The 27,229-nt window shown below is 53.1% G+C and overlaps 14 protein-coding genes across 14 annotated transcripts; 7 read left to right on the top strand and 7 right to left on the bottom strand.

The window, feature by feature from the left end:
* Positions 1-58: 58 nt before the first annotated feature.
* ASPVEDRAFT_81122 (uncharacterized protein) lies at positions 59-1,668 on the bottom strand (the record flags this gene model as incomplete). Its single annotated transcript, XM_040816977.1, has 5 exons — positions 59-135; positions 182-355; positions 408-1,208; positions 1,265-1,510; positions 1,569-1,668. The coding sequence occupies 5 exons, from the start codon at positions 1,666-1,668 to the stop codon at positions 59-61; spliced, it is 1,398 nt and encodes a 465-aa protein (XP_040665272.1).
* A 434-nt stretch (positions 1,669-2,102) lies between these two features.
* Positions 2,103-3,013, bottom strand: ASPVEDRAFT_126259 (SDR family oxidoreductase; the record flags this gene model as incomplete). Its single annotated transcript, XM_040806350.1, has 4 exons — positions 2,103-2,270; positions 2,328-2,484; positions 2,535-2,642; positions 2,715-3,013. 4 exons carry the CDS (start codon positions 3,011-3,013, stop codon positions 2,103-2,105), a joined length of 732 nt encoding a protein of 243 aa, XP_040665273.1.
* A 445-nt stretch (positions 3,014-3,458) lies between these two features.
* On the bottom strand, positions 3,459-5,009 carry ASPVEDRAFT_126175 (questin oxidase family protein; the record flags this gene model as incomplete). Its single annotated transcript, XM_040806339.1, has 3 exons — positions 3,459-4,405; positions 4,456-4,758; positions 4,814-5,009. The coding sequence occupies 3 exons, from the start codon at positions 5,007-5,009 to the stop codon at positions 3,459-3,461; spliced, it is 1,446 nt and encodes a 481-aa protein (XP_040665274.1).
* Positions 5,010-5,034: 25 nt separating this feature from the next.
* On the top strand, positions 5,035-6,308 carry ASPVEDRAFT_38923 (NAD(P)-dependent oxidoreductase). Its single transcript, XM_040811799.1, has one exon. It carries the CDS (start codon positions 5,195-5,197, stop codon positions 5,993-5,995), a length of 801 nt encoding a protein of 266 aa, XP_040665275.1. The 5' UTR covers positions 5,035-5,194; the 3' UTR covers positions 5,996-6,308.
* On the top strand, positions 6,168-7,447 carry ASPVEDRAFT_125078 (uncharacterized protein; the record flags this gene model as incomplete). The annotated part of the gene is made up of 4 exons (XM_040806239.1): positions 6,168-6,308; positions 6,358-6,484; positions 6,531-6,654; positions 6,700-7,447. 4 exons carry the CDS (start codon positions 6,168-6,170, stop codon positions 7,445-7,447), a joined length of 1,140 nt encoding a protein of 379 aa, XP_040665276.1.
* A 106-nt stretch (positions 7,448-7,553) lies between these two features.
* Positions 7,554-8,420, top strand: ASPVEDRAFT_26322 (uncharacterized protein; the record flags this gene model as incomplete). The annotated part of the gene is made up of 1 exon (XM_040809887.1): positions 7,554-8,420. The coding sequence occupies one exon, from the start codon at positions 7,554-7,556 to the stop codon at positions 8,418-8,420; it is 867 nt and encodes a 288-aa protein (XP_040665277.1).
* A 58-nt stretch (positions 8,421-8,478) lies between these two features.
* Positions 8,479-10,485, bottom strand: ASPVEDRAFT_81128 (GMC family oxidoreductase; the record flags this gene model as incomplete). The annotated part of the gene is made up of 3 exons (XM_040816978.1): positions 8,479-9,889; positions 9,939-10,021; positions 10,066-10,485. 3 exons carry the CDS (start codon positions 10,483-10,485, stop codon positions 8,479-8,481), a joined length of 1,914 nt encoding a protein of 637 aa, XP_040665278.1.
* Positions 10,486-10,693: 208 nt separating this feature from the next.
* On the top strand, positions 10,694-11,230 carry tpcL (anthrone oxygenase tpcL; the record flags this gene model as incomplete). The annotated part of the gene is made up of 2 exons (XM_040814400.1): positions 10,694-10,748; positions 10,794-11,230. The coding sequence occupies 2 exons, from the start codon at positions 10,694-10,696 to the stop codon at positions 11,228-11,230; spliced, it is 492 nt and encodes a 163-aa protein (XP_040665279.1).
* Positions 11,231-11,473: 243 nt separating this feature from the next.
* ASPVEDRAFT_81130 (cytochrome P450) lies at positions 11,474-13,002 on the top strand (the record flags this gene model as incomplete). Its single annotated transcript, XM_040816979.1, has 2 exons — positions 11,474-12,625; positions 12,673-13,002. 2 exons carry the CDS (start codon positions 11,474-11,476, stop codon positions 13,000-13,002), a joined length of 1,482 nt encoding a protein of 493 aa, XP_040665280.1.
* ASPVEDRAFT_38927 (uncharacterized protein) lies at positions 12,845-19,220 on the bottom strand. The gene is made up of 4 exons (XM_040811800.1): positions 14,271-19,220; positions 13,743-14,213; positions 13,580-13,695; positions 12,845-13,514 (listed from the first exon to the last, which is right to left on the bottom strand). Exons 1-4 carry the CDS (start codon positions 19,048-19,050, stop codon positions 13,110-13,112), a joined length of 5,772 nt encoding a protein of 1,923 aa, XP_040665281.1. The 5' UTR covers positions 19,051-19,220; the 3' UTR covers positions 12,845-13,109.
* On the top strand, positions 19,211-24,190 carry ASPVEDRAFT_81132 (uncharacterized protein; the record flags this gene model as incomplete). Its single annotated transcript, XM_040816980.1, has 4 exons — positions 19,211-19,269; positions 19,315-19,341; positions 19,387-24,025; positions 24,077-24,190. The coding sequence occupies 4 exons, from the start codon at positions 19,211-19,213 to the stop codon at positions 24,188-24,190; spliced, it is 4,839 nt and encodes a 1,612-aa protein (XP_040665282.1).
* A 322-nt stretch (positions 24,191-24,512) lies between these two features.
* ASPVEDRAFT_81133 (alpha/beta hydrolase) lies at positions 24,513-25,500 on the bottom strand (the record flags this gene model as incomplete). Its single annotated transcript, XM_040816981.1, has 2 exons — positions 24,513-25,421; positions 25,468-25,500. The coding sequence occupies 2 exons, from the start codon at positions 25,498-25,500 to the stop codon at positions 24,513-24,515; spliced, it is 942 nt and encodes a 313-aa protein (XP_040665283.1).
* A 172-nt stretch (positions 25,501-25,672) lies between these two features.
* ASPVEDRAFT_124421 (Dabb family protein) lies at positions 25,673-26,072 on the top strand (the record flags this gene model as incomplete). The annotated part of the gene is made up of 3 exons (XM_040806177.1): positions 25,673-25,691; positions 25,735-25,957; positions 26,006-26,072. The coding sequence occupies 3 exons, from the start codon at positions 25,673-25,675 to the stop codon at positions 26,070-26,072; spliced, it is 309 nt and encodes a 102-aa protein (XP_040665284.1).
* Positions 26,073-26,118: 46 nt separating this feature from the next.
* ASPVEDRAFT_81135 (uncharacterized protein) lies at positions 26,119-27,067 on the bottom strand (the record flags this gene model as incomplete). Its single annotated transcript, XM_040816983.1, has 2 exons — positions 26,119-26,243; positions 26,296-27,067. The coding sequence occupies 2 exons, from the start codon at positions 27,065-27,067 to the stop codon at positions 26,119-26,121; spliced, it is 897 nt and encodes a 298-aa protein (XP_040665285.1).
* Positions 27,068-27,229: the final 162 nt, after the last annotated feature.

Here is a 27,229-nt window from a genome sequence, read left to right on the forward strand (position 1 = left end):
GATTGATACTTTTACTGCCACCATTGATAAATTACTTTATATTCCAAGAACCATCCTATTAGTTCTCAGGAGATGAATATGGAACAGAGCGCAGGAAAAGCAGAGCGACACATCCTGCCATAAAGCTTAAGACCCCTGGAAAAATCAGAAACTTGTCTTCTATATCCATTCAGAGACTTACCAAGGCAGCAATGCAGAACAAAATACCCAGCCGTCTCCACTAGAAGTCCTCCCAAAACGGGGCCGGTCATAAGTCCAGCCATCCAGGTCATATTGATCACCGCCAGAGCGCGCGCATAGCCTCCGTGAGGACCGAATTTACCAGGCTCGCGTTCCTCGATGGCGTTGATCGTGTCTAGAAGGATATTATTAGTCTATATCGATTTTTCCGACTCAGATGTACTCACCAGCTGCCTCTACAGAACCAAGCCCACTCTGGAGAGATAATAGACATCCCATCATTGCTATGCAAACCATGAAGGCAATCTTCACCCAGGGCGCATCTTCCACCCATGGAAACAGTTTGTCGCCGGGGATTCCCAGAAGCGTAATTAAAGGCGCCATTCCCAACAATCCCACTGCGGTTGGAAATCGTGAGCCGATGCGGTCTTTCATCCAACCTACTGATGATCCCAGTAGTATGCCGGGCCCCTGAAGCATTGCCAACAGTATTCCGATATGAAAAGCTCTCCATCCAAACGCAATTCTCACATGTACTGAGATGGTACTTTCCAAACTCCCAATTATCACGGCAAAAACGAACGCACAGAAGATTCCCGCAGCGAAGCGCGATTGACGGAACATGTAGGCATGGAATCGCCAACTGCGCAGGTCCGACGAAACCCGATCATCAGACTGGTCACTGTCCAGTGTAGAGGTGTCGTCCTGGAGAAGACGATCCCGTACTCTGTCCTCTACAGTTGCGGGAGAACCGGAAGACTTTTCGACCATGAGGAGACGCATAGTTATGTCCACCAAAAGGAATGCTCCCGCAGCCGCCCACGCACACCAGTACCCTCCCACTTCGAACAACAGGCCCGCGAGAAATGGCCCCGCGGTGGTTCCGGTGGATTGAAGCGTGGTGACCAGGCCGCCTATCTTGCCGATGTGTTCTGACCCAAGATTCTCGACCATAGTTGCCATGCCCACGATCCATAGGGAATTGCTGGTGATTGATTGGAAGAAGCGACCGATAAATAGCCACGGCACTGCATTCCAGTCAGCCTTCACTCGTCGAATCTCGCAAGGAGTAGAATATACTTACACTGAACTGTGAGTGACAGGCAGGCAGTAGTTATCAAGGTCAGCACAAGGAGACCCAGTAAAAGCAGCTTTTTACTGGAGACCGCGTCTGACAGCGCCCCGATAAATGGGCTCGATATAATTGAAACGAGCGCTCCCTCTGTAAGGAATATCGAGGTGTATCGCTGCGTAAGGCTTGGGTCTAGGCCGATTCTATCCTCTAGAATCGTGGGTAATAGAGGTATCATGAATGCAAAAAGCAGATCATCTAAAGTCGCCATAATTTAGCAACAGTGCTGGATTCTTGAGGTACATAATATGCTTACCAGTGAACATCGCCAGGCTCATCGTGCTGACAATGAAGGTATCAGACGACCGCCAGCGATGGCCCCATGGTACGCCATTCTTCATGGGACCGAGAAACATGATATCCGACGTAGGAGCCCTGTAGTTTTGTAAAGGACCTCGACGACTGAAGGATGGTGCAGGAGTCAGTGCAAGTCAGCGCAAGGTTGGACATGACGCGTCGGGAAGGGGTCTGTCTGTTAAATACATTCCCAGGCAGTGAACAACAGTGGAGCAATCTGATTGGAAGTGATTCGTCTCCACCGGATCCCCGGCCTGGCCCGCAATCCCTCTGCCAGCACACTGGAACCATCTTTTGATTGGCCGAAATATTTTTCCTTCGCTCCACAGTTCATGAAAGCTGAAATCGCGATACAGGCGGTATTATTGTTCATGGTTTGATCATAGCAGAGTGGGAGACGCTAATATTATATGACGACGAAGTGTCAATCTGCGTCATATTCTATATATGCATCGTATCCGAAACAACTCATCTTATTCCTCCAATAATCAATCTACCAAGGCACCTTCTCTCGCTGGTATTTCTCCCATCCTGGCACCTCAATATTGAAAAACTGTCCGTTGTCCTCTCCACCAACACTCGAAAGAATTTCCAACACTGACTTGACCCCAGTTTCCACAGGAAGATCCGCGTGTTCACCCCCCAACTCAGTCTTCAGCCACTGTATTGATTGTTCGTTAGTTGCTATGTCCTTGAATATATCATCCATAAAACGTACACCTGGGCTGACGCAGAACACTGTAAAGCCCTCATCCTTGAGTTCATCGGCATAAAGCACCGTGAGCATATTCAATGCAGCCTTTGTGACCTTGTATGAAGGTACGGGTGTCATGCGAAAGTCTGGCTGCAAGGCAATCGAACCCACCGTGGAAGACCTAGAGGCCCATTAGCCGTTGCGTAAATGCACGATATATAAATGACTTACATGTTTAGTATCTTCTTCTCCCGGCCCTCCCTCATAATTGGCAGAAAAGCCCGCGTAACAGAGTGCACGCCGCTGACATTGATCCGGAAAGTCTCGTCAAGGTCGGTCCTTTAGCCATTAGTTCTCAAAGCTCCTCGACGCCAGATACGATCTGTTTCTCTGCAATGAGTGCAAACTTACATGTCCTCAAGGCGCGCCGCGTTCATGACGCCCGCATTATTAATGAGCACATCCAAGCCCCTGCCATTAAGCTTTTCGGTCACAAGCGATACAGCCGCTTTAATGCTATTTTCGCTTGTCACTTCCAAAGGCACGTGTATTATTTGAGTTGGGTGCCTTTCCAACAGATCTTGAAACCCAGGCGAAGTTGCAGACCGGGCTGCAGCAAAAATGGTTATTTCAGCATTAGACTCGACCAGCTGCCGGGTGATTTCAAGGCCAATCCCGCGAGAGGACCCGGTGATCAGATAGGAAGTCATTTCGAGGATATGTTATGCACATGGAACAAGGTCCGGGGTAGTTCATCTGGAGGATATTGTAAAGAAATAGGCGTGAATGGACACGGAGAAGCGTGCGGAGTCCGGACAGGTGGACGTTAACTCCGTGATTGAGTGGATCAATTTCTCTTCACGCGGAAAATTTTCTCTTGGCTTATAACCCAGTGCGCAGTCTGACTGGTGTGGATGGATATGCCGCGGGGAATATCAAGCCCAGCGCTTCAATGGCAACTCGCTTGTTTCATATTTATTAACTGACTTGGGCTTGGTAGAGAGCATGGCTTAGCTGGTCATTCTTGGGGATATGGATTTAAATACCAAGACCTCTGGCAACTGCTGAATCATTAGAATATACGCCATCCTGGTTACTAAAGAAACGACTGCACTAGATACTGTCCTTATCGCAACTTGTAACTTTTATTCCGTTTCAGTCAGTTAGATCTGGAAACTCATCCCATGCACCGTCGACGCCACACCATCGTACCCATCGCACCATGACCCGGATGACCTCTTCGTCCTGGCCCATCTCCTCTCCGACTTCCTTTCGAATCTTCTCCGGCACCCTGTACTGGTCCGGCTCGAGCATACGTTCCACAGAATCAAGACTCAGGTGCGCAATCCTGATGAAATCGTCTTTGCATAGCGGGAACCCAGGGCATGGATCCGGCAGGCTCTCCGCATGTAATAAAGCTCGAGTAACCTTGGAAATGTGCCCATCGTCCCCATAGATGTTTGCACGATGAACTAGCTCCTTCCATCCCTGATCTGGCCGTTTAGGTCGATAACCGGTGATCCGGTCTGGGTAGAGGGTCGCACATCCACACCCTGCGTAGGTGACCAAGTCGCCCCAGACCTTGAACTGCAGCAAGCGCGCTTTATTCTCGTTCGAGATCCACTCCTGCGCTAGGAATGTTGTGTAGAATATTGAGAGGGTTAGGGTATGCAGCATCACGAAATCTAGAGCTGCGACCTTTCCTGGACACTGGGCTGCTCCCACCATGTATGCACATGTATGCACCATGTGGACCGTTTGTTGATACAGTTCGTCGTCTGTAGGAGTGACGCGGTACCGTGCTAGGTAGGGCACCAGCTCGTCGCACACTTTGGCTAAAAGGCCGTCGCTGATTTTATTCAGGGGGTCTGTTAACTGGACTGCATTGCTGATAACCGGATCGTTATGTAGATCGTCCATCACCTCAAGCATCGACTTGGATTCAATCCCTGGATGTGTTTCCTGGTATTTCTCTGTCGGGAAGAGAAACGAGCTCGGCCAGTCATCGTGAACACAGCCTGCCGCCAGCGCCTCTGCTACGAGGAGAGGTTGATTGAATTCGAGTCCGCATCCTAGGTGGATCATGGGGTGTAGAAAGCCTTCTTCACTCAGTATACGTCCTGGTTTATTTTATAGAGAGGGCATGACCGACCGGAGTGCATCCGTCCCAGGAGATCATTCGAATGCTCAGTATTCCCAAACAGATACTCGTTTACGACACCAGGGACCCCGCGCTGCGCAATCTCATCCTGAAAGAACCGCAAAAAGCTGTCGTAGTAGCTCAGGTCTCCTATGCATTTCTTGAAAAACTCTCGGTCTTTCATTTGGACAACCACCGAGGCCGACCGATACTGTACCAGTGACTGGTAGCCGATATTCAGATCGTACATATCCCGTATCTCATCTGGAGTCGCACCGAGAGCGAATAAAGTGAGGAGGTGGTGCACCGTGTGGTCTGTTGCGCGTTGGTAGGTTTCCTATATCGCTTCACGGCGGCTGTTTTGACTTACTGTGAAAGCCCACTGCAGCATAGAGAGTATGATATCGCGCATAATTGATCATCAGCAGCTCGGACACGCGGTCTGCGCTCGCCTGTGTCAAGCCATCTACATGCGTATTCCCTGGGGTTTCACTCGCGGAGAGCTGGATGTTGTAGACACTGCTCTGGGGCTCGGTCGGTCCCAGGGGGGTTGATGTGAATAGCATTCCCACTTGATACTCCGATGCGGATCTGTATTCGTAAAGCTCTGTGTCCTCGTCCTCGCAGAAGAATAATTCCATAAAAGAAGGGCCACAACCGAAGCCCGATGCGCAACAGCCGGAGTCGCTGAGCGAGCGACACCATTTAGATCAGCCCACGATCAGCCCTATCACCGCCAGAATAATCATCAATGCCTTCCTATGCCGTCCTGGGAGCTACAGGCAATACTGGCCGGGCGATCGTCCAAGTACTGCTTGATCGACCCGACGCCAGAATCCACGCCTACTGCCGGTCCAAAGAGAAGCTCTACCGACACTGTCCCGGCGCAGAAACCTCGAAAGCGCTTTCGGTTTTCCAAGGGAGTCTTGATGACAATGGCCTTATCGATGAATGTCTCCGGGGGACCGATGCCGTGTTTCTGGTAGTCGCCATCGTCGATAACATGCCCGGTTGTTCTATCGCCATGCAGACAGCCCGGACTGTTGTCGCGTCTCTACAGCGACTGCAATCATCGTCACCAGAGACCCGTCCCCCCCGCCTCATCATGATCTCCTCGGCATCTCTGGAACCCTCGTTTTGCGATGATGTCCCTGCCCCTGTCCACTGGGTTCTCAAAACCGCTGTCTCGCATCTGTATCGGGACTTGGCTGCTGCGGAGGAGTTCCTTCGCGCCCAGTCAGACTGGCTCTCGGCAACCTTTGTGAAACCTGGGGGTCTAGTGCATGATGAGGCCCGTGGGCACGAGGTCCGACTGGACAGGGCTCAGACGCCCCTCTCCTTCCTGGACTTGGCGGCGGGGATGGTTGAGGTCGCGGATGCCGATGATGAACGGTACCATATGCGCAGCGTTAGTGTTGTTCCGACGTCCAGCAATGTCAGGTTTCCGTGGGATGGGCTTTACTATGCCTTTACGGGGTTGTTATTCCATTTTCTGCCGTGGACGTACAGGTATATAGGAGAGTATCCGTTGCCGAAGGAGAGGAGTATATAGTTTAATGTGATGCATGCCTCTGCTGGCGGGATGTTTCAATCGGCCGTGCAATTTCTTTTATTCTACTTGGGTAAACTCGTCCCGATACGCTCGCCGGTCTGTCTGGCTGGTATTTATTTATAGTTCAGCTGATTCGCCCACGCTTTTTCAAGAATAGTTCCTTATATTCACCATGGAGGCTATATTCAAACAAATCAAAGATGAATACGCCATTGCCGACCAGAACGGCAGGCGTCAAATTCAAGGCCATATTCGTGAGTTGCAGGTTGGCTTCTACTCGGACTGGGATGTTGTGATGCGCTTGAGCAGTGGTGTAATTTTCCCCCAGAGAATCGAATCTGAACCTCGTTGACTATTTCCAGCCCCTGCAAGTTGCCCTCACCAAGATCGCAATTGATCTGGACATATTCCGTATCCTCAAGGAGAGTGAAAGCCCGGTGACGCTGGCAGAATTGGCGGAGAAGACTGGCGCTGCTCCTAGACTCCTTGGTGTGTGTGCGCAGTGGTGACTTCGAGACTCTTCTAACAAATCCAGGACGAATTCTGCGCAGCCAGGCTGCTTTTGGTCTCATCAAAGACACGGCTTCGCAGGAGTATACGTCAAGCGCATTCACAGACGTCTTCGTCAACCCCGATGCAGCTGGGACGATTGCACAACTGTATGTTGCAGATTCTCTCACAGCTGCAGTGCTGATGCGTTTTAGATTCGACATCTCCGGTCCATGCACTCAAGTTCTACCTGATTACCTGGCCGAAACTGGATACAAGGAGATCGTGTCGAACAAGGAATGCCCCTTCCAGAAAGCATTCAACACGGACCAAACGCTCTTCGAATGGATGCCTCAGCATCCCAAACATATGAAGTCTCTCGGCCATCTCATGGCTCTTCAACGCCCTGAGATCTGGGTTGACCACTTCCCTGTCCTGGAGCAACTAGGCGACTTCCCCAGCGCCGAGAAGACCTTAATGGTGGACATCGGTGGAGGCTTCGGACAACAGTCAAAGGCTCTACGCGCCAAATTCCCAGAGCTTCCAGGGAAGGTCATTGTCCAGGACATTCCCCAGACCCTGGCCGCAGCCCAGCCGGCAGAGGGCGTTGAGTTAGTCGAGCACAACTTCTTCAAGCCGCAGCCAATTCACGGCGCCAAATTCTACTATCTCAGGCACGTATTGCACGACTGGCCGGATCAACAGTGCATCGAGATCCTACAGCAGATTATCCCTGCTTTAGGTCCACAGTCGCGCATCTTGATTGACGAGGTTGTCATACCGGCTACTGGGGTTCCCTGGCAGGCGGCGTTTATGGATCTGCTGATGATGGACTCACTGGGGGCTATTGAGCGTACGCGCTTGGAGTGGGAAGAGCTGCTTGACCAGGCTGGGCTGGAGATTATTGAGTCGTATCAGTATGATGGTAAGGAGCAGGCTATTTTCGTGGTCGTGCCCAAGTAGCGTATTTACAATACAAGATGTTCATGCCCCGCTCTATACCGATATTGAGGCCGTACAGATATATATCATGCACGCACCACCCCTTTGTATGGATGCATAAGGCAAGATGCCAACCTACGCCCTCCTAGGAGCAACAGGAGCCACCGGCTCGAGTGTCCTCCGCTGTCTCCTCCAGACGGCGAGCGAAAATAAAAATGACTCCTTCAGCATCAACATCCTGGTCCGCTCTCGCCCAAAGCTGCTGGCAATGTTTTCGGGCCTGGACCAGCGTCGATCGCCGACAATCCGCATCTTCCAGGGCGAATCCACCAATCCAGAGCGCCTCGACGCTGTTCTCCACAATGCTAGTGTCCTGTTTATGTGCGTGGGCCAGAATGGAAGTCCAATGGGGACCAGCCTGGTGCAGGACAGCGCAACCGCCGTCGTTGACGCCCTCCGACGCCGACGCCGACAGCAACCGCTGTCCTCATGCACGGTCATCCAGCTTCGCTCTGCGTCGCTGAACCCCGCGCTCGCCGCGCAGGTGCCAAGATTCGTGCACCGACTTGTCTCGTTTTGTCTGTTTGCGGGTTATAGCGATCTCAGACGCGCATGCGAGGTTCTGCACGAGGCGTCGCTGGCTGGGTTGCTGCAGTACGTGCTTGTCGACCCCCCAACATTGCACGATGCCGATGGCAGCAAGCCCACCGGTCATAGATTGATTATTGGCGAGTCACAGGTGACCGCTCTGAGCTATGCCGACCTTGGGGTTGCGCTTTGTGAGATTGCCGACCGCGCGTATGAGTTTCAGGGCCAGGCCGTGGGAGTCACTGCGACCGGGCCAGTTAAGCAGACTTGGGGCGTACTACTGGGCTATTTGGCACAAGGAGGGATGGCCCATATGCAGTACAGATACGGGAAGGAGAACCTGATTGTGGTGGGAATATGCCTTGGTTTGATCTTGGGGGTGCTTGGATGTGTAACTATTCCCTAGCAAGTAGCGTTTGCATCCAAATCCATCAACTGGATAACTTCAAACTACATTCGTAATGTTAGTTCCCGGCTAGAATTTCCGCTGCAATCTTCTCCGCCAGCGCATACACCGTCGCCATGGGCTGTCCGTCAATTGCAAACGGAAAAGCAGACGCGTCCACCACGCGCAACCCCTTGACCCCCCTAACTCGCGCCTTTGAATCAAGAACTGCCTTGGGATCGCTGGACTTGCCCATAGCACAAGTTCCTACACCCGCATAATACGCATCCGAAGTCTCCGCAATGTAATCGAGGATCTCTTCGTCCGTCTGGTACTCGAATCCTGGGAGCAGCTCTGGGCCGTCGATCACCTCCTGCATTGTTTCCGAGGCCACGACCTCTCGACATCGCCGGAATGCTGCGACTGCCATTTCCTTGTCGCGAGGGTCATCGAGCCACCGCGGATCAACGACGGGGTTGTCGGCGGTGCTGGTGCTATTGATCGTGACGGTGCCGCGACTGAACGTCGCCAGGAGCGCAGCAGACATGCTGAAGTAATTCCTGCCGTCGTACTGGGGGACGAAGGTGTCGTCTAGCGCAATATATGAGAATGTCGGCCAGTCCGCCGGGAAAGCCTTCTCAATGTCTGCGGACGTGCCCTTGCTGAGGGAACCGGGCTGGTGCTTCTCAAACGCAAAGTAGTCCTGCCCTGGATTCGTGAGCAAACCAGTGCGGAAATTGTTGTATTCGAAGATCGAGCGAGGAAGAGTCTCCTTGCTCCCCATTAGCTGGCTGTGACTCTCGACCTTGACGGGGTTTGTTGGGCCTAGGATGATTGTATCCTGCATGTTCTGGCCAACTCCGGGGAGATCTGATAGGACTGGGATATTGAGCTTCTCCAGTGTCTCTCTGGGACCAATCCCCGATATCATCAGTAGCTGGGGAGAGCGCATCACGCCTGCTGATAGGATTACTTCTTTCCTTGCCCCGATCTGCCATTCGAATCCGCCGGTGTTGACGATCACGCCTGTTGCGCGTTTCTCTTCGTCGAACAGGACCCGTTTGACAAGGGTATGCGTAATAACATTAAGATTGTTACTCGTTCGAAGTGCCCGTTGCAGGTACGAGGTGGAGGCAGTGTCTCGCCGACGTGTCTTGGGATGGATCGTATGAGTGATGTACGAGCGACCAAGCAGGTTGCCATTCGAGAATCCCTGCGCCTCTGGGAAGCCCATCCTTTCGAGCGCTTTGTCTACCCAAGATGAGATGGCGTTTGTCAGGTAGGGGTACGCGACCTGAACTGGCCCTTCCTCGGAAGTATTCGTTGCAAAGGCAGATATGTCGTTGAATGTTGTCGCATTTGCTGGACGAGGGTTGGTGGACGGTCCAGAGAACTGCACGCTCTTTTTGAAGAAAGGTAGCCAGTTCTCCCATGTATAGCTGTCGTCTCCTACCTGGTCTGCCCACATCTTGTACGCTCCTTTGGACCCTCTGCACCTCGTCAGTATAGTTTGTCTGAGGGGGGAAGTAGAGGGCTAACCGATGGTATAGCATCGCCCCACGAGCTGTTGAACCTCCCAGCGTCTTTCCCTGCATGTAGAACATTTCCCGGTTTGCGAGACCCTGTAAAGGTGAGTCATAACCCTGATATTTTAAAAGGGTCATACCGGCTGTGGTTCGGTATACTGATACCAGTCAAGGAGCGGGTTCTTGACATGTCCGTTGTCGAAAAAATAGTTGAACAAGAACATGGGAACTTCAGTCGCATTGCCCGCCTCGATCTCGTAGAATCCACCAGCTTCTATCACGGCAACTGAGTGCGATCCATCTTCAGACAGACGGTGTGCCATGGCCAGTCCAGCCGTGCCTCCCCCGACAATCACATAGTCGTAGGACTGGCCGGGCCAACCGTACCACCCGAAGTGGGAGCTGAGCAGGTCGCGAGCTTGGATGCGGCCATCCATGGAGGCCTCCTCGCTGCCGCTTCCGAATAGTGTTTCCCATGGTGAAGAAAAGAGGGTTGTCTGGCCGGCGATGAGGGCCACGACTGGGGCAGCGGTTAGGGCAAGTACCGACCACGCGGGCATGATGGCGATTGCTTGCTGTCTAGTAGTGATAGGCTGCGCGATCTACGTAATAAATACTACGTACTTATTAGATATTGTTTAGACAGCTGAAGAGCCGGCATGCGGAGACACTTAACCGATCGCTTTCCGAGAGTCAGTGGTTCTCGGTATAAAGCTGACAGGAGCAGTCCCACTGTAGGTTACGATACATGCACAATAGTATATCGCCATGAGGAGCGTTGGAGTGGAGGCCATCGCCGTCATCACCGGGTCATTTCTGTCCGGTAATACACCTTCTCTGTCATCAAAGTACCAACTGATGCATATAGGCGCGATGATGAGCGTATACCTACTCGCAGTCCCATCTCTGTTCGACACAACAACCGATCCCGGACATCTACTCCGTCACTGGAGTCGGATATTCCTCAACGGTCATATCAAGGGCCCTATAATCTGCCTCACTACGACCGCCTTGTACGGCATTGCCGCCGCCAGCAAGTACTGGGCGGGCGATACGTGGGCTGTTTTCGCAGCAGCAGGTTTAATCACTATCAGCATGGTGCCGTTTACTTTGACAGCCATGGTCCCGACAAACAAGGCCCTTTTTCGGCTTGAGAGTGAGGTGAAGAAGGGAAACATTCCGCCTTGGTCGGACGCTGAGCGCCTGGTACAGAACTGGAATCGGTTCAACGCTATCCGGGCTTTCTTTCCCTTGGCTGGTGCTATTATGGGCCTGTTAGGGACTCTCAGGCTGGTTGCCTTCTAGTTTACACTAGATCTTAATATAGGTAGAGACGGTGAACCGTCAAAGGGACCATGCTATCTAGGTAGTTTGATGTAGCTCCAATGAATTAATTTGACTGATATTCCCTGACAACCTACACCTGGTAATAATAATTCCCAGAATAGGCCGGATGCAGCCCGATATTCAAGCCGACTCGCTGTCCGACAGCTGATATTTGAGCCATCACTCAGGCACTGCGACCAACAAACGCTGGGATTCAGCAACATGGCTCTGCTCGCACTCCCTCTCCTAACGGCCTTAGCTGCCGTTGGATATGTCATTTTCCAGCTAGTCTACAACCTCTACTTCCACAGCTTACGCGACTACCCAGGCCCCCTACTATGGAGAGCAAGCTCCCTTCCCTGGAAGCTGACGCTGCTGCGCGGGACAATGCACCACGACCTGATGCGCCACCACCAGAAATACGGTGACACCGTACGCATCAAGCCGGACGAGATCAGCTTCGCCAATGCGCAGGCCTGGCGAGACATTCACGCCCACGTCCCTGGACGGCCTGAGTTTCTCAAAGACCCGATCCGCCTCCCACTCGCTCCGAATGGGGTGATGAGTATCCTTGTCTCTGACACGCGCAACCATGCACGGTTCCGCAGCCTGTTTGGGCACGCCTTTAGTGATAAGGGGCTGCGTGCGCAGGAGCCGACGATTGTGCAGTACGCGGATCTGCTTGTGGAGGTCCTTCGCGAGGTGGCTGACACCGGGGATTCGGTCGAAATGGTGCGGTACTTCAATATGGCGATCTTTGATTCCATCGGGGCGCTGTCTTTCGGGGAATCCTTCGATAGTCTGAAGAACCGCGAGCTGCATCCGTGGGTTGATACGATCCACAAGAACCTTAAGAGCGTCGCGATATCGCATGTTCTGCGCAGTATGGGCGTTGAGTTCCTGACACCCTATGTCATGCCAAAGGAACTCCGCGGGAAGAGACAGGAGAACTACAGCTACGCCATCGAGAAGCTGAAGAAGCGCATGCAGAAGACCGGCGACCAGGGCGACTTTTGGGACCGGGTCATAGTCAAGAGCGCAGACGGAAATCAAACGGGCGACGGGATGAGTCCGGGAGAGATGCTCAACAATGCCGCCGTCATGGTCGTTGCGGGCTCGGAGACAACCTCCTCTGCACTTTGTGGCTGTTCCTATCTGCTCTGTAGCTCTGGCAAGTTGGGTAAAGCCGTTGCCGAGATTCGGAATGCCTTTGAGGCGTCTGACCAGATTGATCTGCTTTCCGTTTCTCGCCTGCCCTATCTCTCGGCGGTGATTGATGAGACTCTTCGCATGTATCCCTCCGTGCCTGGCCAGCCTCCTCGTGTTGTTCCAGACGGTGGTGCGACCATATGCGGTCGATTTGTACCTGCTGAGGTACGTCTTTTCCCCCCCTATAAATATCCTGTACTGATGAATGATAGACTCGCGTCGGAGTCAGCCACCTCGGGGCATACTACGCTAATTACAACTTTTCCCATGCGGACAAGTTCATCCCTGAGCGGCACTTGCAGAAGGCAGAAGAGCCGTACAAGTATGATAACTACGGGGCGTATCAACCCTGGTCTGTAGGGGTTCGCAACTGCATCGGCAGAAATTTAGCCTATGCTGAGGTGAGACTCACCCTGGCGAAGTTGCTGTGGCATTTCGATATTACATTGGACAAGGAGAAGACAGGCGAATTTCTGGACCAGAAGATATGGTCTATATGGGCAAAGCGAGAGCTGTATATGTCATTCAAGACGCGGGAGTGATTTACCAGGAGGGTAGATGCATATTAATTGACTCATGTAGATGACAGTCTGATTGCGGTATATCAGTCTCGTTGATAAATCATATCTGATGAAATAGGATCGATCCACTAAGATTTCTCCTCCAACCGCTCTAGGAGATCTTGTAGAGGCTTGCTCTGGGTAACTTGCTGCACCAGACGAATATAGGAAGTTTCCAGAGTGAACGGCTTCCCAACAACATTCGGCACCCAGCGGCCAACCAGTTCCTCGGCCTTGATGTCAGAAGCTCGGAGGTGACACCGGAGATACTGCCTGTAGTCATCGATATGCCCCCGGAGCATCTGCGAGTGGAAGGGGATATCGACCCCGACAAGTGGAATAGTCGCGCGTCCACGGGCGAGGCTTTCGTGGCTCGTTATTGTCCGACTGCTTGGAAGATGCTTTCTTATACACTCTTCCATGGTGTCCGGGCTATTGCTGGTCGCGAGACACAGTTTGTCACACACTTGGCCCATTACCCAGAGAGATCGAATCTGCATCATGGTTAGATGGGGCGTCATGATAGTATAACTTCTCTACGAGTATATCGGCATCTTACATGACCAGCACATACGTACTGTCGCGATTGCACGTTGTGGTTGACAACCTCCAGTAGAAGACCCGTTTCCCCTGCAACAAGCCGAGCCAGTTCCATAAGCTTGCATTCGTCAAAGTCTGAAGGGTTAGCTATAAGCCAGTTAATTGGAATGTAGAATGAATACCTGACCCAATGCGTGAAGGATCAATAGCCATCATGGCATATTCGGTTCGCCCATTGGAATCCCGAGGAAGTGCATTCTGCATCTTCAATCCCCGGTAGAAAATTAAGGACAGTAGCGACTCAAACGGCATGAAGGTAGAACAGGCCCCGAGAGCACTGTATTCCCCCAGGGAATGGCCAGCGAACAAGGCAGACCTCTTTACGACGCCCTGGGCTTGGAGGTGGGCGTATTCGGCCATTTCCATGACCACCAGTGCGGGTTGGGCAAATTGAGTAGACATGAGCAGTCCAGCGGGGTATGAAAATGTATAATCTCTCGATGACTCGGTCAAGCCAGGCAACATCGGGTTATCAGATTCCGAGGCAGATGCCATGGCGAGGTAGTTGGCGCGGATTTGCTGGCCGCGTTTGCTACGGAAATTAACGACGAGGGACTTTGGATTATCACTGACTAGATGGAGCAGGGAAATGCCTGGGAGAATACATTAGCAAGAATCCTATTTTCCCAATAAAGTCAGGGCGAGCTCACCGTACTGAGATTCAAAATAGCGTTCTGCTCGGTCCCAAACCACTTGTGCAGCCTTATGGGTGCCATAAAGGGCCATCCCCATTCCCTTCTCCTGGGTTCCTTGCCCGGTAAAGATATATGCGGTTGGTGCTTGTTCTATTAAAGCTTCCGCATGCAGGACCTGATCGCCGGTGTTTACATTAGACACCTTTACATGGACAACCATCAGCCCATCTTCCATTGCGTCATGCTGCACCTCCATGCGCAGCTGATCGTGTGCGCGAACAATACCATCGAAGGACACTGTCAAGCATTGGAATCGGCGATGATCTGTATCGCCGACCATCCACTCAAGGATGCGTCTTACTACTGCCGAGAGGTGCATCCCGTGGAGCACGGGCTGTCCTCGGCCAGCAAACCGAGCGAACAGGGGGCAGGTGTGTATTGGGTTCGTATCTTTTGATACTGCTGCATATGTGCTGCTCTGTGATGGAGCGGTAAATGGAATAGCAGCATCGCCAATCCAGCCGGGGCTTTGCAGTGGCTGCCTCTGGACTAGTGGGCTGCCATGTCGGTTCATGAAGTCCATCACAGGGTTGAACTTGTGGTCTTCCTCCTCCAGATATACACGGCCAACCTTGGCACCAGTTGTTGTCGTGTCTGAAGCTTGAGCTGGGAGCAATGTAACAATGCCGGATACCTTGAGCGACTTTGATGCGTCCTTCGCGCCGGACACTATCTGGGTATTCAGTCGAAACAGCAGGCTCCTCCCAAAGACTTGGTGAGACGCTATGTCTAAGAACAGCCATTTCCGACTGATCAGGACCTCCAGCTGAAGAGAAGTTGTGATATGTATTACCATAGCCTGTTCGTCAATGGAGCGGAACTGCTGGGATGCACTCTGGGTACGCCGCTGAATGACAAAAGTGGCTCGCAGATGAACTACAGGCTGTGCATCACGGAGAACCTCTGCGGAAACTTCGACACGCTGGCCCATGGCGGTGATTGTGCGCTCTGTTATGCACGAGGTTGCTTTCACCACATCGCCGACAGAGAGTGGTCGGACGCCGCGAGCAAGTCGCAACGATATCGACTGGTGAAGTAGTTGAAGAGGGTCACCGTTAAGGGCTGGGAGTAGCACGGGCCTGGTGAGCGCAGTCCAGGCCAGCACGACAGCGTAGTCAAGTGGAACTAGGGGTCCTTGTGCGCTCCAGGCACGACCGCGAGGTGGCCCAGATTGAGAAACCACAGCCAGGAATTCCTGTACATGGTCTGCCATAATAGTAACAGGGCCATCACTAAACTCCGAGTTGAGTCCTGCCGAGGATGAGCCGGGTGCAGGACCGACCCACAACTCTGTATACAGATCGCGAACTCGCCCAAGGTAGGTCTCCTGGTCGAACTGGATAACAGGCCGTCCCATGCATCCACCGAGTAGCTTCATCGTAAACTCCAGCGCGGATCGGTTTCCAGTCACTGTTCGAACCGAGCGCGTTACCAACGCTACAGCTACTGTCTCCGCATTGACGTGAGCGATTTCCAATGCAGCCCGTATCTGGTGGGAATCTTTCTCTTGGGATGCTGGATGGTATAATGTTATCTCGGTGGGCGTGCCATTTACATGCTTAACCTCAATAATATCCCCGATACTTGGCTGGAAAGCGTCGCGAAGGGGGTTCTTTACACGATGTCGACCAAACAGAACATGCTTGCTGATGAGAGCAGCACGCCCCCAGGAGCATCCAGCAGTCAGTTGTTTTGATAACGCGTCAGCAGACGGAATAGCCGGGCCCGTCAGTTGGTAACGATAGATCGCACCGTCGTGGGATACGTGGACGCCAGGTAAATTGAGGGCGGCTTCAACTATGCCGCTGAACGTATCGTCTTCGTTACGACCAAGTATCTCATTCTGTAGAGAGTCCATATGCGAGTCACGGATCCCATCAAGAATGGTCTTTATAGGTTCATCGCACACCGTGGAGTGTTGTACAGCCACAGGGCCCTGTATGATACAAACCCGTTCGGCATCTTGGTCCAGCACCGCGTCGACATCCTCCGATTGCCATAAGGAGTCCTTCTTAAACCAGGTCTCGAAGTTCTCATCGAGTATCGGTATGAATGGGACTGGTTTAAGCCCTGGCCTTCGAAACAGGGAAAGCAGTAGTGCCACGTCGTCTGGATACAGGATTTGGTCCGCGTGGGCGCCGTATGCTGCATCGAAGGCTGCTTTGAGCTGCACTGGATTGTCGCTAAGCTTCATCTCGGATTCAAATCGTGCTTGTACCAACCGCAGCCAGTCCTGGACAAGGTCGAGGTAGGATTGATCAATCCATCGCGAGCGTCGCTCCACGAACATAAGCTGACAGAGTCGATGCAGCACTTGTCTGTAGCTTAGATCTTCCATCTCGACTGGCGTTCCATCGTCGGCAATTGAAAACCATGGTCGAGCATAGTCCGCGTTCAGACGCCTTATTATCTCTTCCCGGTGCTGCTTCAGTGCCATTCCCAGCTTCCCAGTGTCTCTAATCGAGAAGAACCTCGCGTCAAGCTCATGCCATAGTTTCATTCCCCGGGTTGCGAGGACATGAATTGGCTGTCCCATCTCAGAGACAACCGAAAGAACTCCCCCGATGGCTTCACGTTGGCAATGCGTCCAGTCCTCGTCATCACCGACCCCTGGGGCCTGTACTATCAACTTCTTCGCCGCCAGAGACGTTTTTGCCTCACGGGCTACCATCATGCGACTCCCTAGAAGGATTCCATCAAACGGCATCGCAGCAAATCCCAGCTTCTGTGACCAAGAGCCCGTGATATACGGCCATGTATCTTGTCCTCCGCCGAAGCCACTACCCGCCACGAGTATAACATTCTCGCAGCTCCGGATGTGGCTATAGCGGTCGAGTATTGCCTGGTGGAAGCCTTCAAATGAGTGGTGCCCCCCTGCGCGGCCACCAGTCCATTGCAGACCGATGGGAAGACTTGGATGTTGACGAGCAATAGCAAGGACGCGATCTATGGCATCCACAGAGCCTGGTTTGAACCAGATGTGAGACAGGTCTAACCGCTCAAGCCATTCCGTTACTACGTCAGGCGAGGGTATCCCGGCACCAATTGTCAACGAGTCAATCGGCAACCCTTCGTCGATGAGGTCGCGCAGGAGATTTATCTGCCAGCTGAGAGATTTCGGCGAGGCGTAGATGACATTACAGGTGATCGAGCGATGGACTGGGATTGTGGCTGCGAGTTGGCGAAGAGCTGCTTCCATGCTCTCTGGGCGGTGGTATCCACCGCAGGCAAATTCAGCATGATATCCTGCCTGCATGATGGCGGCGACGAATTCTGGCGAGCACGTTGTCGGTGTCATTCCTGCGACCATGACGTGTGGTAGCCCTAGGAGGCGTGTCATCTTCGTTTCAATGTAGGTCTCATCCTCTTTGGACTTCTGGCGTGGGCGGTACATTTGGGCCCAATTATGTCCTGATGGAAGAGAGGACTCTGATACGAGTGCATTGAGGGACGACGACAGAGAACGCCCTGATATGCTCAGTACGTAGACTCCAGCCCCCTCCAACACAGCTTGGACTAGGGTCCCAACAGCTCCAGGCCCAAACGACAATACATGGGTAGCACTGTCCATTTTGTGGCATGCACCAGGCCAATCAACACTCTCTGTCGTGACAGCCCGGATTAGGGCTGGCAAAACATCACTGTGATCTTGCAGGTTTTGCGTCTTGCCATTCACGGGGCAATAAAGTGGGATGGCTATATCGCGGCCAGTCAACCGGGTGCCTTTCATGGCATCCACCACGTCCGCCTCAACCGATGCCAGAAGCGACGAATGGTAGGGAGCTGAGACCGGGAGGAACCGGACGTCAATGACCGGTCGACGGTGTGTGAAGGGCACGCGGGTCTGATCCAGTGTTTGCGGTGCACTGACTCTGCGAATTGCGAGGCATACAGTCCGCAGGGCCTCCGGTGTCCCAGCCAGCACGAATTTGTTGTAGCCATTGATGAGCGATATCTGGACGTTGCCGCTGCTCGCTGTCCATATAACACCCTGTAGATGCTCATGGCTCAACCCCGTCACGCTCAGCAGATATGATGGCGCGCCCTCGTCATGCTGTAGGCAGCCTGCCACATCCTCTGCGGATAGAGTGCTACCTGGCGCAACTCGATGTGACTCCAGACCAACCCAGAAGGACAGCGTCAGCGCAAGTCTTGCTGCATTGAAAAACGCTGGCCACCCCTTGCCGCTATGAGCAATCGCCGCGGCGGCAAATACTCCTTGGGAATGTCCAATGACGCCGTGCAGACGGTCGCGCAGCTGCGTAGGATCAACTCCAACAGTGTGCGCAGCGATTGCATAATGGACCAACGAAAGTAAGGTGTTTATGGGGAAACTATACGGCGAAAGAGCGAGCTCGTCAGAGGATGGGGCCGTTGCAGCAGAGTCGTGGAGCCAGCTGTTTAATGGGAATCCACGACCCGAGAAGAAACAAGATCGATGTGGAATAGACGCAAGGAGCTCGATGCAATTGGATGAGACGTCGATCAATTGTCGTATGGGGGCGCGGTCTCCGTATATTCGTACAAGATGGACCAAGTCGTCGAGACCCGTGAGGTTGCTGGGGCCTTGTCCACCGCAGCAACTGTATAGGCGCAGTCTACCAGAGTCTGCAGACTCCAAAAACCCTGATGGTCCCATTGCTCCTTGTCCACAGGCAGGATTATCGAAGCCTAGTCCATCCAGTGCAAGATAGCAATAAAACGAGTATATCGTGGATGGTACAGCCAGTCCCATATTCCCACGGCGAAGACGCTGTCAGCGCCGGGTCGGCTTACGAGATATCGGAGATCGAGAATGTACAGCACTCAGCCTACTCAAGTATCCAGTGAGCTTTGGTTCTTTTAGTGCTCGGCTTGCTGGTAACACCAGGCAGGGTGTAGACTGAACATCCATCATGACAATTCGCACAATGGAACAGGCGATTGCCTACGAGCTGGTAATAGAGCTTCTAGCGTAAGGTCCAGTCCCAGGCTTCCTGGAAAATCCTAACAAGAGCAGGCATCAGTTTGCATTTCCAGTACAATGGTAAGCAGCTCCTAGTTGCGGCTGCGCTCTGCTGATGGCATACAGGATAGAAACACAGAAGAGTCTACTGAGAGACAGCCGACGTCTAGTGGAGCTTGGGCCGGCCAGGACACTCCTAGGAATGGCCCAAAAGACAATAAACAATGACCTGGGATCCAACGTGCAGTTCCTGGCCAGTACGCAGAACCTACCTGAGCTTCTCTATGCCTATGATCAGACGCCCGACGATTCCACTATTGACGAGCCTGTAATTGACACGCCGCAAACCAGCACTGCCCCGGAGCCTAGGACAATTCCAGAGGCTGCCACCGTGCTGACAGTTCCAGATGCGCCCTTGACTGCCCTACGGATCATCAGGGCGTTGATTGCGCGTAAGCTCCGCAGGCCGGCAAGCGAAATCGACCCGAGCCGATCGATCAAGGATCTGTGTGGTGGCAAGTCGACACTACAGAACGAGCTGATTGGTGACCTCGGACACGAATTTCCAAACCTGCCAGATCGTGCAGAAGATGTCTCACTGGTGGAGCTGGATGCTGCGCTGGGCGAGGTCTCACTGGGCCCGACCTCGACGGCCCTGCTGCAGCGACTCTTCAGTGCGAAGATGCCGGCCCGCATGACCATCCCTGCAGCTCGTGCACGCATGGCCGATATCTGGGGGCTTCCTTTGCACCGGCAAACTGGCGTCTTGGTGGATGCCCTGGTAGCGGAGCCCCAGTCACGGCTGCCTTCGTTGGAGGAGGCCCATGAGTACTGGGACTCTCTGACTGAGGCGTACGGTCAGTCTTTGGGTCTGTTTTTGCATAAAGCAACCAATCATCAGCTTACAGAGCCTGCTAATATAAATAATGGAACTCCAAGTGGCGACTCTGCTGGGGCAAGGTCGCTCGCGCAGAGACAATATGAAGCTCTTCGCCAGTACCTCGCCATTCCTGCGTTTGAAACAGAGCCGGGCGACTCTCTAGTGACAGAGCTGCAGAGGAAGCTGGACAGCTGGACTACTGAGTTCTCTGATGAGTTTCTGACTCGTGTCTCGCCTCGCTTCGATCGCCGCAAAACGCGCTGGTATCGGGACTGGTGGAATTCGGCTCGAAAGGAGCTGTTAAACTTATGTCAGTGGGATGAGACATGGACCGATGAGCTACGAGATCGTTTCGTCCAGCGTGCAGACTCTACGCTTCTTCAAATCGCACAGGCGCATCCAGCTGCGATAGGGCTTGTCCCTATGCTCACAAAGGCCCTTCATCTGCCTCCTGTCGTCCGCTTGGGGGCCCTAGTAGCGAAGGCACCCCACACAGTGGTGACGCCGGCTGGAGAAATCAGATGTGAGGATACCACTCGGGAGACACCTGATTTTGTAGGCTTCTTTACGCAATGGATACAGGCAAATGTCAAATCTGGTCTGGTCCAATGCAACGGGACAGACCTCACCCCGCAATTACTCGACAGCCTAACCTACGTCAGCCAAGAGGGAGTGACTTTCGCGGACCAGACATATCTTCTCACAGGGGCAAGTCCAGGCTCTATCGCATATTGCGTCGCTCGTCGACTGCTGGCTGGGGGAGCCAAGGTCATTATAACGACCAGTCGTGAGCCTTCTGCTGCAGCTCCATCCTTCAAGAAGCTGTATGATGAGTGCGGTAGCCGTGGGTCACAGCTCCATCTTGTTCCCTTTAACCAGGCCAGCGTTTCGGATTGCGAAAACTTGATTGAGTACATCTACGGCCAACTAGGGCTGGAACTAGATGCTATCCTACCCTTCGCCGCCACAAGCCAGGTGGGAGCAGAAATTGACGGGCTGGATGCCGGAAATGAAGCGGCCTTCCGAATGATGCTTGTTAATTTATTACGCCTCCTCGGATTTGTGGTAGCGCAAAAGCGACGCAGGAATATTCGCTGCCGGCCAACCCAGGTCATCCTCGCACTGTCTCCTAACCATGGCATCCTGGGTGGTGACGGTCTATACGCCGAGTCGAAACGCGGACTCGAGACTCTGCTACACCGATTCCACTCGGAGTCCTGGGACGAAGAGCTTTCGATATGCGGCGTGAGTATTGGCTGGACCCGATCCACTGGACTGATGAACAGTAACGATATTGTCGCCGAGACGGCGGAAAAGGAGGGCAACGTCTTGACATTCTCTGGACAGGAAATGGGTGACCTGATTACTTTGCTCTTAACTCCGCAATGGGTTACTCGCGGCGAGGATGCGCCCCTTATGGCAGACTTCTCTGGGAATCTCGGGTATTGGCGTGATGCCTCTGTCCATCTCGCTGCTGCCCGTGCAGACATCCGCCAACGCGCCCAGATTGCTCGAGCAATTGCAGATGAGGATGAACGAGAGGATAGAGGGCGAAACCCTACAAAGAATGAATCTATACAGCCACGGGCTACCCTACGCGTTGGCTTCCCCACACTACCTCACTATGATACCGACCTCCGGCCCTTGCAGAGCACTATCGATCCAGAGCTCGTCCCAGCAGATGCCGTCGTCGTCGTCGGGTTTGCTGAGCTGGGTCCATGGGGAAGTGCACGCTTACGCTGGGAGATGGAGTCCCAGGGCAAGCTCTCGCTAGCTGGATACGTCGAAATGGCATGGCTCATGAACCTCATCCGCCATGCCAACAGGCAAGGACGAAACGATCAATATGTCGGATGGGTCGATGCGCAGACTGGGCAGTCAGTTGCAGATTCTGACATCCCACAGAAATACGGGGCCATTATCCGGTCTAACGCAGGAATACGGCCACTGCCCTCGGACACAAGAGAGGTCTTCCAGGAGATCGTCTTGGAAGAGGATCTGCCGCCATTCGAGACAACAAGGGAAAACGCTGAAGCTCTGCGCCAGCGTCATGGAAACAGTGTCAGACTGACTAGCCAGGGAAACGGGGATACCTGTCAAGTTCAGTTGCAGCAAGGTGTCAGCATCCGTATTCCTAAATCTATCATGGCTCCTCCAGTTGTCGCTGGTCAACTGCCAACCGGGTGGTCGCCAGATAAATACGGCATACCGAGAGAGATCGTACAGCAAGTTGACCCTGTTTCTCTCGTTCTGCTCTGCTGTATTGCAGAGGCCTTTTATAGTGCAGGCATCTCCGATCCTATGGAGGTCTTTGAGCATATCCACCTCACGGAGCTGGGGAACTTTGTCGGCTCATCAATGGGAGGCGTCGTGAGCACGCGAGCACTCTATCATCAAGTTTCCCTTGACCAGGATGTACCATCTGACGCCCTCCAGGAGACATATCTTAACACTGCACCAGCTTGGGTGAACATGTTGCTGCTGGGAGCTGCTGGTCCGATCAAGACACCCGTAGGGGCATGCGCCACAGCCCTGGAATCGATTGACTCTGCGGTTGAGTCCATCCGCGCCGGCCAAACAAAGGTATGTCTTGTCGGTGGGTATGATGATCTTCAGCCGGAGGAGTCTGCCGGGTTCGCGCGAATGAAAGCCACAGTATCTGTCAAGGACGAGCAGGAGCGAGGCCGAGAGCCCTGGGAAATGTCAAGACCTACAGCCGCCACTCGTGCGGGCTTCATCGAGTCCCAGGGCTGCGGTGTGCAGTTGCTCTGTCGTGGAGACGTCGCCTTATCCATGGGTCTTCCAGTCTATGGGATTGTTGCTGGCAGTGGTATGGCATCGGATGGCATCAGTCGCTCGGTGCCTGCCCCCGGTCAAGGAATCTCCAGCTTCGCACGGGAGAGCCCAACACAGCCTGCTCCGATGCGTTTAGCACTCTCACGCTGGGGTCTGAGCATTGACGATCTCGCGTTCGCTTCCCTGCATGGCACTTCAACCCCGGCAAACGATATAAACGAACCGTCCGTCATCCAGCGCCAGATGGACCATCTCAACCGCACCGCTGGTCGCCCGCTATGGGCAATCTGCCAAAAGTCAATCACGGGGCATCCCAAGGCCCCCGCTGCTGCCTGGATGCTGAATGGGTGTCTCCAGGCGTTGGACTCTTGCTTGATACCTGGCAACCGCAATGCTGACGATATCGACCCTGCTCTAAGGGACTTTGACCATTTGTGTTTTACTACGAAGACCATTCAAACCAGAGGCGTCAAAGCATTCTTGCTGAATTCATGTGGGTTTGGACAGAAAGAGGGACAGATGGTTGGCGTCCATCCCCGATACTTCTTCGCACTCCTGACCCAACATGAATTCGAAGCATACAAGTCTCGTATGAAAAAACGCACCGCACGAGCTGAGAGCGCCTATGTTCGTGCGTTGACAGCCGGCCATATTGTCCGTGTGCAGTCGCAGCCCCCGTTTGATCCTGCGACGATGCATGCGATACTCCTCAACCCGTCTCTGCGGATTTGCCGGGATGCAAAGAGCGGTTGCTACCATGTCACGGAGGCTCCATGTCTGTTTAGAGATGGCCCTGATGTAGTTCATCACCGAAGGACGTCTTTAATAACCAAGCCCTCTACAGTCGGCGCTGATACAGTGACGCTCAGTAGCTTTGCTGCGCACGAGAATACCATCTTCATCGAACGCAACTACACAGACCAAGAACAGCAATCCTTGCAGAGCCATCGAGACTTTCGCACGGCCGTCGCCAGCGGCTGGTGTGCTAAAGAAGCCGTGTTCAAGTGTTTACAAACCATATCCAAGGGGGCGGGGGCTGCGATGAAAGAGATTGAGATCATACGCTCACAGGGGGCGCCATCAGTGGTGGTGCGTATTCAGAATCCAACACCCTAAATTTAATAACTGATGGCCGTTTAGTTACACGGAGATGCATTGAAGGCAGCCCAGAATGCCGGTCTCGATAATATTCAACTGAGTTTGAGTTATGGGGACGACTGCGTGGTGGCGGTTGCCCTGGGTGTCCGTCGGTAATTGTTTAACTACCGCCGTTATCATCAAATTGCTCTTTAGGATCTATGCTATCTGGATCTTTATTTATTGGCGTCTTCACTAAATTCCTTGCTTGTCTTCGGATCACGATTTGCAGATGGGCTACCTCGGGCAATATCGATGGCAGCCACGTTGCTACCATGGAATTAAGCACTAAACATCACCGTTCACATATGCAGGAAATAAATTAACAGTTCCATTTGAGCCAATACCTTGATTTTAAATATGGCCTTTGATTGTCAATTTCCACCATGTCCGAACTCTACAACTGCCTAAATCTACTACTGCCTTCACTCCAACCAGATCATTCCTGCACCCATTGAATACCGCGGACCAGATTACCGAAGAATTTCCTCTGATGCACCTTCAGAGCTGGCGAAGGAAAAAGCCATGAAAATGGCGGAAACCCAGGATACTCGTCACATCGCACCGGGACCGCAAGCTTGGTCAGCGCCTGCTCCATCAATCTAACATCATCCCGCAGTGTATCCGCCCCACCAATCGCCATGTAGGCCTTGTTCATCTCACCGAGCCGCGGATGCAGTAGGCATGAAAGCCGAGGGTCCTCCGGTGGCGCCCCATAGCAGTCGAGAAAGGTCCGCATGGCCGAGCCCGTGTTGATCGTGGCCCGGTCGTTCTCGCGATACGATGTATACTGGGCCTGCTTTTCCACTGGAACGGCGTCTGGATGGACGGTCACCGGGGCTATTCCGATTACTCCTTGCACTCGGTCACCTAGACCTTTGTCGACCAGGGACAGTGCTGTACTGAATGCCAGGTTACCTCCGGCCGATGCCCCGATGAACGAGACGGATTTGGGCGCATATGTCTCCAGCGCCCACTGCGCTACATGCACGCAGTCCTCCAGAGGGGTCGGGAATTCGTATGCCGGAGCAAGACGGTATCCTACGCTCAGTATTGTGGTCCCGCTGGCCTTGCTGAGTGCACGGCTGAATCCGTCCTCTTCGTCCACGCCGCCCATGATCCATCCTCCTGCGTGGAAGTAGAGTGCAACTGGTGGGTCAACCGCGTCGGGTGGTATATAGATCCGTATGCGGATGCCGTTGATAATCCTATCCTCCGTTTCCACAGTCAGGTCTGGTGGAGGAAACTTGTAAAGGGTCATGAGTTTGCCGAATATTGCTCCCCATCCCTGCATGAGGCTTTCGTATGGCCCGTCAATGACTGGTACAAATCCCAGTTCATGGACGAACTGTGACAGTTAGTCTTCTGGAGTGTATATGATCGGGCTATTCTACCTGGAGCCACGAGTCTGCTAGTTGGGAGTCCATCGTTGAATCTTGGGATTTGGAATGTCCTATGCAAACCGCGTGGGGCCTGTATTATCTCTACTATCGCTCACCGAGCCAAAATATTTCGGTGAGATGGAAGTGTGCAGATATAGTTGTATTCGTCTCATTACCTCGTAATGGCTCTCATCAACCAACCCTACTGCCATTCAGGATGCCCGTCTATCATGTTGGTATGTGGATATCAACATTAATGACGTGACTAACAACTAGCAGCCCTCTTCAAGCTCAAGGAAGATGCCGACTCTGAACAGGTCCGTCGGTGGCAGGACCTTGCACACGCAATGGTCGGCAAAGTACCAGGCCTAATATCCCTTCAAGCTGGGTCGCCGCTTGAATTCACATCGCATATGGCAAAGGGGTTCGATATGGGTGTTGTGGTATTAGTAGACTACTCTGAGAGTCTGGCTACATTTTTCACGCATCCTAGCCATGACGAGTAAGAGTCCCGCGTATTGAAAGCTGTGCTGTATACTCACCTTGATAGGGTCCACGAGTTGTACCTGAAGGTCTGTCAAGATGGAAGCACAGTCGGATATGATATTGAGTTTTAGGCAGCTCAAACTACCACTAAGCCTACTAGGCGAAATCAAATTTCTGTCAAGCGTCAAACCCAGCATCTCGTCGCCGCTGCATAATAGGACGCATCTGATCCCCTCCCCATCCGCCCTCCATATCGTCCTTGAGATCAAACGTTCCCTCTGGCTGCACAGCCAATGCACGCCCTGTAAATTATTATCAGTATGTGCCAATTCTGGTTGTGGTTAGCAATCTCACCGTGTAGACCCGGATTAGCAGCGCAGTAGCTGGCAGTGTCAACACATGCCTCAACGGTCGTAAACGACAACACCTTCGCCATATCAATCCCCCTTGCAGCCATTGCATGTTTGATCGGGGCAATCAGAGGCGTATCAAAGAACCATGGTGCGAGGAGGTTACACCGCACATTCAGCTGCTGCGTTTGAGCGCGCGTACTGCGGAAGAGACCGCGCACACCGAACTTGCTCGCGGGATAGGTAGATGCTCTGGGACTATCCATGTATGCGCCGATGGAGGCGCAGAATAGCAGGCTTTTGTCACTTGGCTGATTGGGCTGAGACCCGGGAAGGCGAAGATAGTATAATCCCAGCCATGAAGTGTAGTAACTTCCGACGAGGTTGACTTCGATATTGCGGATACTTGGTCTAGGTGGATCGAGTTCTAGGCTGGGAGTTCCTGCAGCCAGCACATGGTCGACTTGGTTTCCAGGGCCGATGGCCGTGCCAGCAAAGGCAGCCACAATATCGAGCGACCCAGTGGGGGAGAAGCTGAGGGCGCTCTTGAAGGCGGCGACCTGGCTCTCCCAGCTCGCTACATCGCAGTGGACGTAATTCGTGTAACTCGAGGGAAGGGTAGACGAGGGCTGCTGGATGTCGGCAATTGTCACATATACCCCGGCGTCTGCCCATTTCTGTGCAGTGGCCAGTCCCAGACCCGATCCACCACCGGTGATGAAGGCAGACTTTCCCTTGAGGGTGGATAAATCAAACTCGATATTAAGAGGCTCCATGATTACAGTTCGCTTGCTGTTTATCCTTTTCGACAGAAGCTGCTGGTGATGGTTTATACCCATTTATATCTAGTTAGCCGTCGGGGAGTACATTGCTCGGCTTTCGAAAAAATAGTTCTACGCGAGATCTAATAAATAGCATGGTACTATGGCATATGTCCT

Source organism: Aspergillus versicolor, assembly GCF_001890125.1.
Source record: "Aspergillus versicolor CBS 583.65 unplaced genomic scaffold ASPVEscaffold_2, whole genome shotgun sequence".
Taxonomy (NCBI): Eukaryota; Fungi; Ascomycota; class Eurotiomycetes; order Eurotiales; family Aspergillaceae; genus Aspergillus; species Aspergillus versicolor.

Excerpts from the sequence above, each read along its gene's own strand:
- ASPVEDRAFT_38923 (XM_040811799.1), top strand. The coding sequence starts at position 5,195 with ATGCCTTCCTATGCCGTCCTGGGAGCTACAGGCAATACTGGCCGGGCG.
- ASPVEDRAFT_38927 (XM_040811800.1), bottom strand. The coding sequence starts at position 19,050 with ATGGGACTGGCTGTACCATCCACGATATACTCGTTTTATTGCTATCTT. Across the intron at positions 13,696-13,742 it reads TCCTTCACGCATTGGGTCAG|ACTTTGACGAATGCAAGCTT; the intron begins GTATTCATTCTA and ends CTAACCCTTCAG. Across the intron at positions 13,515-13,579 it reads AGTACGTATGTGCTGGTCAT|ATTCGATCTCTCTGGGTAAT; the intron begins GTAAGATGCCGA and ends ACCATGATGCAG.